Genomic DNA, 9900 nt, shown 5'->3' on the forward strand with positions numbered 1-9900 from the left:
TGCTGGGCTCCTGAGAATGTAGGGTCTTCACCCCAGGCTGGCAAGGACCCTCACTCAGCATGTGCACAGAAGCTGTTCTCGGGGGGTGCCCCAGAGCAAGCACCGGCGCGGGAGCGCACCGGGGCGGGAGTGGCAGCCGGACATACGTAGCCGGTGCCAGACCAAGGAGCCCTGCAGACGTGCTGGCCCCTGAGGGCTGACAGCTGGCCCCGATGGGAGGAGCCAGGTCATCCACGGGCACCCAGGGCAGAACCCTGTGTCGGGCCATTGCCCAGTTCCTCAGTGCCACTGCCTCCCAGCCTCATGCCCCTGCCAGTCTCTGCACCCACTGCAAGGACTGCGCTGACACAGGCGGGCCACCCAGACTGTGCTCCATCCTAGGGCCTAAGGCTCACTCTCTGGATGCCTTATTGTCCTCAGAAGCAAGGCCACGCTCCTTACCTTACCTCCAGGCCCTGAAACATCACTGCCCCTCTGCCCCCCTCACCTGCGGGCCCTTCCTTCAGCCTCAGGCTCGGCCTCTGCCACCTCTCGGGGCTCCCACCACTGGGCTCAGTGGAAGTTTGTGGAATGAATGAGTGAAACGTCACCTCCACAGACAGGCTCCCTGTCCCCCCCGCTGACGAGCCAGGCCACCCACCTCCTGGTCCCCCCACAGTCCTCAGCCCCCGCGGGAATGGCCCTGCTGATGCGCCAGCCCGTTGTCCAGCAGACAGCCCAGCACACAGTAGGTGCTCAATAAACAGCAGCTGCTGACGTGGGCGGTGCCTGCAGAGGTGGCTGCTCCTGCCTTGGGGCTCAGCTTGTCTCTGCTCCCAGCGGTCGGATCCAAGGAGAAAGACCCCCTTGGTGTGTTTGTTTGCTGCTAGACATGGACCCAAAAGACTCCGTGTCTTTCTTCTCTCCTCCTCCATCCCTGCGCAGTAGCTCGGGAAGCGGCAGTTTGCAGAGATTGAAGGCAAAATTTCTTGAAAGGCTGCACTTTTATCTTCCAATTTGTAGCCATTTAGCAGGGCCGGGCCGAGGAGCAGCGAGGGCTCTGGCTGTGCAGGCCGCACGGAGGTGCCCACCGCTGCAGAGAATGGGTTCTTTGTCCTTCCCCAGACAGCTCTGGGCTGCGGGACGGACGCCCACCCTCTGGGGGCCAGGCAAGTCTGCAGGGCCGGAGGGAAGGCCAATGGCTAGCCCGCCAGCGTCACCATGGGCCCCAGAGCTGCGAGGGCTTCCCCAAGCTCTGGGCCCACAGACAGTGGGCGACCTCCCTGTCACCGCCTTCCCCGGCTGCTCCCAGCGCCCTGAGGGGACCTAAGGCTCGCCCCTCCCTTGGGCCACTAAAGAGGGGGTCCAAGAAGAACGTCCTGCCTTGAGCAGAGGAGGCCCTTCCGGTGGAGGGAAAGTGCAGAGGGGAAGGAGTCCCACCTGGGATTCTGGAGGAAGACTTCTGGGTGCTTGGGAAAACAAAGTGGAGGTGCAGCTGAGGGGTGAGAAAATGTCTGGAAGAGGAAGGTTTATGGGTTTCAAATGTTGCTGTGAAGAGCTTCGCCCCCTGCAGTGGTGAGACTCAGAGCTGGCGGGCACCTCACTGCTGGAGATGGGCCCCATGGCACCCAGCTGTAAGGGAGGGACGTGAGGCAGCCAAAGGTCTCTCTGCCTTAGGAAGAAAGGACTGTGGACGCTGGGCCAGCACGGTGGGGAGGGTACGAGAGGCTGTGTCCCTGAGGTCAGGGGAGGGAGGGCCCTCATGGCTGGAAAGAAGGGGAGGCTTCCTGGAGGAGGAGACATCCGACCCACCCAAGTGTCTATTGCCCCCAAGTTGGGCTGGTCTTGCCCCCTTTCTGAGTGGACTCTGGCACCTGGGGTGAGGGCCAGTGTCTTCCCCCTCCGTGGAGCCCACTGGGCCCAGGATCACCCAGCATCATCCTGTCAGGTCCTTCTCCCCGTACCCATCCATCACCCTCAGTCCCGCCTCCAGGCCTTTGCCCAGGAAGCCCCTTGGCCCAGCCCCTCAAGCTCAGCTCCAGTCCCCACACCCCTGGAATCTCCCCAGGGGGAAGATCATGGCTGAGAGCGGTGAGAACTCCTGTCCTGGGGGCAGGCAGGCTGCAGCAGGTGAGGGCTGTGCCGCGTGTTTTCAAGACTGGAGTGGGGAGCGGGCGGGGCACTGCCGGGGCACACGTCGCTTGTTAGGATTAAAGCCTGGTATGACCGCTGGGCTCGTCCGCTTGAAAAGGACACTGAGGCCAGGGGGAGGGGCAGCCCTGTGCCTCATGCCCACCTGGGTGCTTTTGTGCCCCCCTGGGTCCCCGACTGGAGTACAGGGGCTCAGCCACCCCCCACAAAGTCCTCAGGAATCAGAACCAATAAAAAAAAATACACTTTACTGTGGACTTTGGAGTCTGCAGGGGCAGTGCAGCAGGTGCGCGGGGAACGGAGCATGCAGAGTGCCAACCAGGTGCACGGGATATGGTGAAGCGGCCCCCCTGCTGGGCACCCAGCCCCTGGTCTCCTCCGACTGCCCCTGGGAGCCCCAGGACTCTCAGGGCGCTGCTGGGTCCCCGTCAATCCCAGAAAACTCTGGTTGAGTAGATGGAGAAGGAAGGGCAGCCCGCTGGACGAGCAGGCGTCCGGGGCTCTGGCCGCTCGCAGAGCCGCCAGTCGGGGCCCAACACCGCGAGCTGGGGGGCGGGGTGGGCAGAAGCCGCTGGCGCAGCTCAGCCGGAAGCGGCAGCACGAGGAAGGAGGGCGTGGGAGCCCACACACCAGCCCTGAGCTCCTCGGCAGTTTTGTCTCTCTTCATTAAACATCCAAGGAACAGCGAGTTCACGGATGTGTTTTCTTCTTCTCCGCCTTCCTGAAACACCCAGAATGGAGAAGCGGAGACCTGCCGCGAGGTTTCTGGGGAGTACCCGGCACTTGGGGAGCAGAGAAAGTTGGAGGGAAGAGGGATGAAGGAGCCAGGTCCCAGGCTAGAGCAGGGGACAGACAGCAGCAAAGCCAGTGGCCGGGGCTTGTCTGGGATGGGGCAGGTGTGCAGGGGTGTGCAGACGCGTGCACGTGCAGGGGCAGCGCACCGGCTCTGGAGGCCTGGAGCGCACGCCAGGCACTTGCTTTGGGAAGACACCAAGCAGTAATTGTGTGAAGCGTGGACACGACCGGCCATCCCACTGTCCTTGGGGGTGGCAGACTGGCTGGGACCCCTGGGTTGTCCCTCCCGGGCTAGAGCGGGATTTGGGTGGCCACATTCCGGTTTGGGCAGCAGGGGTCTGTCCAGCCGCCCACCAGGCTGCATCAACTACCAGCGGACGCGCTGGGAGGCTGCCATGGCATTTAGGGTGGGCCGAAGACAAGCCAGGGCTCGTGCCTGCGGGGCAGCCGGGTGGAGGGTGGCGAGGCCCGGCTGTCCGCGAACCCAGGGCCTCGAGGGCGGTGGCAGTGGAGGGCTCTGCCCCTGCATCCCAGGTGCCTGTGGAGGCCGGCTCACTTCCAGCAGTGCTCCAGGGAGCTGGGGGGCTGCACCTTGAGCTTCTGTGGGCAGAGCAGCTTGGTAAAGGCCCGGCGGAAGCTGTAGTGGCACAGCGGGTAGAGGACAGGGTTGACGGCCGAGTTGGCCCACAGCAGCCAGAAGGACATCTCGTACCAGTAGTCGGGGACGCAGGGGCCGTGGCAGGCGGCCCGGGTGATCATGAGGAGTGTGTACGGGGCCCAGCAGAGCCCAAAGGTGCTCACGATGACGGCCAGCGACTTGGCCACCTTCTTGTCCCGCGAGAGCCGGAAGCGCTGGGCGATGCTCTGGGACACCATCTTCGTGCGCTTCTCCAAGGACGCCGAGGACACGGGTGGCTTGGAGCCCCGCTTGAGTGAGCGCGGCCGCTCGGCGCCCCTCGAGGAGCTGCCAGAGCTGGAGGTGGGCGAGGCCGCGGCACCTCCCCCGCTGCCGCCCCCGAGGGCCGCATCCCCAGCCTCGGCCCCGGTGCCTGGGGCTGCCTCGCCGCCCCCCACCCCGCACCTGTGCAGCGGCACGGCCTCCCCACACCCCTTTTGCCAGCAATCCCAGCAGCTGGGCGCGGCCGGCGGCGGGGAGGGCTGGGCCTCGGGGGGAAGCTCCGAGGCCGCCGCCTCGCGGGCCCCGTCCAGCCGGACACGGGTGCGTCTCTGAATGTTCAGGTAGATGCTGAGGTTGAAGAAGGTGACGCTGAGGAAGGGCGTGAAGAACTCGAGGGTGGAGGCCGTGATGAGGAAGTACCAGTTGTAGAAGAACTCGGCGTAGCAGTGGCCCTCGGGGATGGAGCTGCCCCCCGACAGGTACTCCCAGCTGAGGATGGCGGGGCCGTAGAGCAGGAAGGCCAGCACCCACACCAGCACCATCTTCCTCACTGCCCGCCGCGTGTCGCCCTGCTGGGCCCGGTAGGAGACCTGCGGTGGGACACGCTGGGTCAGGAGGCAAGGGGACTGAGCCCAGGTCTGCCGCTGCCGCCCGCAGCTCCCAGCAGCCTCTGGGCCTCTGTGCACGCCTTCCCCGGCAGTGATGCTTTTCCCTTTTCCTCCCCTCGCCCCATGAATCCCGGGCAGGCTGAGGCCCTGTCACACTCTCCTATGGCCTCAGAACCTCCCCCAGAATCCTAACTTTGTGCCGGGCTGCCTGTCTGCCGTCGCCCCATCAACTGTGCGCTCCCCCGGGGGGCCACGTCACTGTCCGATCTACTGAGTACCTGCCGTGTGCCAGGCTCTCTGCTTGGCACCTTTCGATACCATCTTATTTAATCTTCACAACTGCTCCAGCATGATCCCCACTTTCATGATGGCTCAGGCAGGGCAGGAAAGAACACAGGTGGGTCGGCTCAAGGGGCAGAGCTGGCTCAAAACCCATGCACTCTGTCCCACTGCCTCCCTGGACTAGGACAGATGTGGTCCCCAGCGGAGGGCCCCGGGGTGCCTGATGGAGCCTCAGGGAGAAAATGAGATTGCACTGGAGTGACCTCTGCTTCTGTGCCGCCAGCCCGGTGCCCACAGGACACCGACGTGGGAAGTCCAGGCAGCCCAGGGCCCCTAACTCATGGTGGCCACCACGCCCAGGGAAGCTCGTGGAGCCTGTCTTCCCGAGGCATGCACACCTGTGGGGAGGTACCACCAAGGGCCCCTGGCCCAGATCCTCCCTTAGTTCCAGGGACTTTGGACCTGCTCCAGGGCGGAGGCTGAAGGGACCCCCTTCCTTCGGGTCCACACTGTGCCTTCTGCCTGAACCAGGACCAGTCCTACTGGCAGCACATGGCTACCGAGTGGGCGGCTGGCCATAGAGTGCCCGATGTGTCAGGTGTGAGGCCAGTGGGGATCAAGCCCAGCCAGCACTGCCCACTCAGAAGTGGCCGTACCCCCTGCCGGGTGCGTCTCCTGGCCGCTCCCGACCACCCCTCCCCCTAGGGGTGAACATGGGCACCCACGTCCCAGACTCACGGCTCGGGTGACCGACAGGAAGCGGTCATAGCTGATGAGCACGATATTGAAGACAGAAGAGGTGCAGAGCAGGTAGTCCACCACCAGCCACAGCTTGCAGAGGCCCCGGCCAAAGGGCCAGCGGCCAGTCAGCACGTAGGGCACGTACAGTGGGATGCAGAATGCCCCTGTGGGAGAGGAGGGCCGTGGTGGGCCGTGGCTGCGTGGGGGTCAGACCCCACCCCCAGCCGAGAGACAGGCAGGACCTAGGGTCACTCGGTGGCCCTTCTGGGACCAGCGATCCTCCCTCCGCCTCATTCATAGGCACACTCTTCGCACTGCACCTGGCCTTCAACTCTTGCCCGGCCCCTAGTCCCACTGGGTCCCCTGGACTTGGGGGCAGGAGGAAGATCCAGGTGTGGGGACCGCTGGGAGCGACGAGCCCCAGAGCCTTGGTCTGGTCATCCCTGGACTTCTGCCCAGCCCTCCCAGTGCCCAGAGGAAGAAAGAACATTTCCTCCCTCTCTAGCCCCGCTGGATCCCAAGCTCCCATTCTGGCTCTTCCTCATCAGCTCAGAAACCGAGAAAGCCTTTCTCCGGACTCAAAGGGCACTTGACTGCTGCCACGCGGGCGCCCACCGCCAACCCCGCTCTGAGCGTCTGGCAGACGCCTGTCTCAGCCCCAACAGGTGTCTGGTGCTCCGGCCCCCTCCTTGCGCCCCGCCTCACAGCCTGCAGCAGTGCACAGACATGTGAGAGCGCACTCCTCAGAGCCTCTCCCCCCAACCCCGCCCGCCTTCCCCATGGCCTCCTCCCCCAACGTGGCTCTAAAAGTCTCCCCTCCATGTCCCCTTCCCCAAACCTCCCCCCCAGCGCCCTCCCCGTGTCCTGAGTCCTCTGCAGCCTTTGTTTAGCCACGGCGCAAGAGCCCCCGCTGCACCGCGGCCGCAGCGCCTTGCGCCTGGCCGAGCGCCCGCTGGCTAGGACCCCTTCCCCGGGGACATCCTTCCCCAGCCCGAGTCCCGCGGCCGGGGAAGCAAGGAACTTCGCCTGCGCCCACCTCCCCACGAGTCCCGGATGCCCCCTCCCCAGGCCGGACCCCTTAGCGGGGCGTGTCCCCGAGGCAAAGGCACCCTAGGTCCGCGTTCCAATTCCCGCTGGCCCGACCCGGCAGGGCGCCCCTGGGCTCGGGCGGGGGCTGGGGGCTTTACCCACGAGGAAGTCGGAGATGGCGAGGTTGAGCAGAAAGAAGTTGTTCTGCGTGCGGAGGCTCGAATCGGCCACGAAGGCGAGCATGACCAGCGCGTTGCCCAGCACCGTGGCCACGATGAGCAGCGCCATGAGCGCCGCCAGCACCGCGGTCCAGGCGGCGGAGAAGCCGCGCGCTCCGCCCGCCGCCGCCGCCGCCGCCTCGCCTGCCAGCGCCCCCGACGCGTTCAGCGGTCCGTCGGGCGGGGAGCGCTCCATGGCCCCGCCGGCTCACGCGGCGCCGGGGCGCAGGGCAGGGCGCGGATCGTCGGCCGGGCAGCCGGGAGGGATCCCGGCCCGGGAACCTGGTCTTTGCGGGCTTTCGGCCCGACCGGGCTCCCCGGGGGGTACCCGGCGCATGGTCCGCGGGCGCCGAGACCGCGGCCGGGGCGGGCGGCGCCGAGGGGGCCCGGCCCGGAATCTGAGCCGAATCGGGCCAGCGGCACGACCGCTGCAGCACTAGCGGACCCGGAGCGGAGCTGGAGCCCGAGCCGCTGGCGGAGCGTCCGTGCGCCCCGAGTGCCGAGAGCAGCAGAGTGAGCCCCGGGCCCAGCCCGCTGCCCCACGCGCCCCGCTCAGCGCCCCCGCCATTGGCTGCCGCCCTCGCCCCGCCCCCGCCCCGCCCGGCGCCGGCAGCACCACGGACAGCGCCGCGTGCCCGCCAGGCAGCTGGAGCCCCGGCCCGAGTGTGCACGGCGGCTGGCGGGGAGCCCGGCACGGCGGGCGCCGGAGCTGGGGGCTCGCCTGCGTTCAACCTGCGCTCGCACACAGGAGCCAGCCTCTGGACCGCGCGGCCTGCCCCGTGCCCTCGTCCCCGGTGACCCCCGGCCGGCCCTCGTCGGAAGCCGGGGCGCCTGTGGGGATCTGGAGTGCGGTTGAGGGGAAACACCTGCGCCCGCGTTCGGGGGAACTTGCCCCACGGGACCCCTCCTCGTTTCACGCTTCGGGCAAGCAGTTCTCGGAGAAAGGAACCTCCCGAGGAGAAAGGATAGGAGAGGTCTCCGATAGCCGTGCCCGAGCCAGGGGTTCGCTCCGCACCCCCGTATGCGTGGGACTCGACTCTGAATCTGAGTCTCCCCGTGGGCAGGACCCAAAGCAGCGTCCAGGGTGACCTGCAAGGCGCAGACAGATGTGGAGTTACATAAGGGAAAATGGGGAACCAGCGGACCCAGCTGGGAGGGGAGCGTGCCCACCCTGGGCTCAGGCGGCCCTAGTTTGAAGGGAGAGCGACCATCTGCTCAGAACCCAGCCACGGGTCCCCCCCGGTGGACAGCGCAGTGGGGCGGTCAGTGCTTCAGGGACCGACGAGCCCACTGCGCTCGGGGCGCAGCCGGGGCGGCGCGCTGCGTTAGCGCCTGCGGGAGGCTTTGGGGGGAGGAGAGGCGGCGGGAGGGAGCGCCCCCTCCGCCCAGGCACAAGCGCTCAGATAGCCTGGGTCAAGGACGAGACACACACAGCGAGACAGACAGACACGCCCACATGCAGACACACAGACTCCCACAGACCAGGGAAACAGTCGCCCAGCGTCAGGCTGGGGACCCACGAACGGCAGTTTGACGCGCACACATCAGACCCAGACAGCGAGGGAACAGCGCCTGAGGGAGAGGGAAGCAGCGGCGCTGCTCTGTCGCCAACAGCGCACATCTGCCGAAGCCTCAAAGAGGAGAGAAAAGTGCGCGTCTGCGTGCGGGGGTGGGGGCTGCAGGGGGACCCCAGGCGCTGGCACACCGGCACCCGCACTTCCAGCAGCTTCCTGATCACGCTGGGACCCACCTCTCCCCCTAGCCCCGAGGTGCTTTAGAAACTTCAGGGAGTGAGGGAGGGGTGCTGGGTTCCCCTACCCCCTCCTCAGGGCTGATTGCAGGGAGGAGACCCCAGCCCCTCACCCCAGCCCCAGGGGATCCACGGTTCTATGGCTTCTCGCGGCTTGCGCTGGGGGAGAGGTGTGGGGCTCCAGCTCCCCCTCCCAGAAGCCCTCTCTGAGTCGCTGGCTGTACCCCTTCCACCAGCAAGCCCTGCTCCTCGTGCAGGCTCCCCCAGCTCCCCAACTTGCATGGTGGGCAGGGCTGTGCCAGGACCAGGCACCAGTTGGTGGTTAGACAAGCCAAGGTGGAGAGCTGCTGGAGTCCAGGAGAGCTGCTGGAGCCCCCTCCCATCCTCAGTTCCGGTCCAGGGTAGAGGGAAGTCTGAGCAGAGGGCAGCCCCTTTAAAGTCTCAGTCAAGCTGGGGCCCGGTTGTCCTTGTGGCCTTTAGTGTTCGCGAGCTTTCCTTGGCAGTCTCTCACCCCACAGCAGCTAGAGCCGGGGATGCAGGGGATGGACTCAGTTCAGACCCTGGCACTTGGGTGACTTGGGAGAGTTACCAAATTTCTCTGAGTGTGGGGACCTTCCTCTTGAAATGGAGGCCATCAGGAGGAGAACCACAGCTGGCCCAGAGGTTTGAGGATGGCCATGGCCACGGGTGGCGAGCGCCCCCTGTTGGCACTTAACACCCATGACCTCATCAGCCCCCACCCCCACCCCGAATTCAGCATACAATGTGGGTAGGACCAGCAGCCTGCACAGAGCCCAGAGAGCTACCTGCCCAAGGTCACACGAGGCCAGAGGCCCCTCTCTTGATGGTTACACTCCTGGCGAAGCCCTGAGATCAAGGCCCCTGACCTTGCAAATATACTAACTCTTGGGGCTTTGACCTTGTCGGGACAGGAGCCTAGAGTCCTCTGGGCTGGGCCCAACTTGACTAAGGCAGTTTGGGGGAATGAGGCAGGTCCCCACGTGACTGTCCACAGGGCATCTTGCCCTGAGGTCTCTGTCTCAAGGAGTGGGTATTCAGGCCCCAGGATGGCAGGGAATGCCCCAAGACCCTAGGAAAGGCTGGCTGAGCATTGGGGTACATGGGCCCCTATTCTCAGCTCACCTGGACACCCCCAAAGAGCGTGGCCTGGGGGCCGAGTTTCTCCATTTGTCAAAACAGCCAGCATTTGGGGTTCAAAATGTCCAGTCCCAGATCACGTAAGCCCTAGATTAGTGAAAACACCCCTCGCACAGGAAATAGCTCACCCACTGATTGGTCAGTTGATTCGTTCATTCAGCCCCTAAGATCTGCAGGGGTGACAGCTGAGGAGGGCTGTAGGCTGGAGAGTGGAGGGGCCCCGAGACCCACTGCAGCGGCGGGACCTCACCCACCTCCCTCCTGCCGCATGGGGCAGAGAACCTGCAGCAC

General features: G+C 65.7%; 1 protein-coding gene across 1 annotated transcript; it reads right to left on the minus strand.

Annotated features, from left to right (window-relative positions):
* Window positions 1-2358: 2358 nt before the first annotated feature.
* HRH3 (histamine receptor H3) lies at window positions 2359-7214 on the minus strand. The gene is made up of 3 exons (XM_033840958.2): window positions 6642-7214; window positions 5452-5618; window positions 2359-4413 (listed from the first exon to the last, which is right to left on the minus strand). Exons 1-3 carry the CDS (start codon window positions 6895-6897, stop codon window positions 3478-3480), a joined length of 1359 nt encoding a protein of 452 aa, XP_033696849.1. The 5' UTR covers window positions 6898-7214; the 3' UTR covers window positions 2359-3477.
* Window positions 7215-9900: the final 2686 nt, after the last annotated feature.

This window comes from Tursiops truncatus, chromosome 15 (genome assembly GCF_011762595.2).
Source record: "Tursiops truncatus isolate mTurTru1 chromosome 15, mTurTru1.mat.Y, whole genome shotgun sequence".
NCBI lineage: Eukaryota > Metazoa > Chordata > Mammalia > Artiodactyla > Delphinidae > Tursiops > Tursiops truncatus.

Coding starts and splice junctions, on each gene's coding strand:
- HRH3 (XM_033840958.2), bottom strand. CDS start 6,897: ATGGAGCGCTCCCCGCCCGACGGACCGCTGAACGCGTCGGGGGCGCTG. Junction 5,619..6,641: donor CATCTCCGACTTCCTCGTGG/GTAAAGCCCCCA, acceptor CCTCTCCCACAG/GGGCATTCTGCATCCCACTG. Junction 4,414..5,451: donor TCCTGTCGGTCACCCGAGCC/GTGAGTCTGGGA, acceptor GTCCCACCGCAG/GTCTCCTACCGGGCCCAGCA.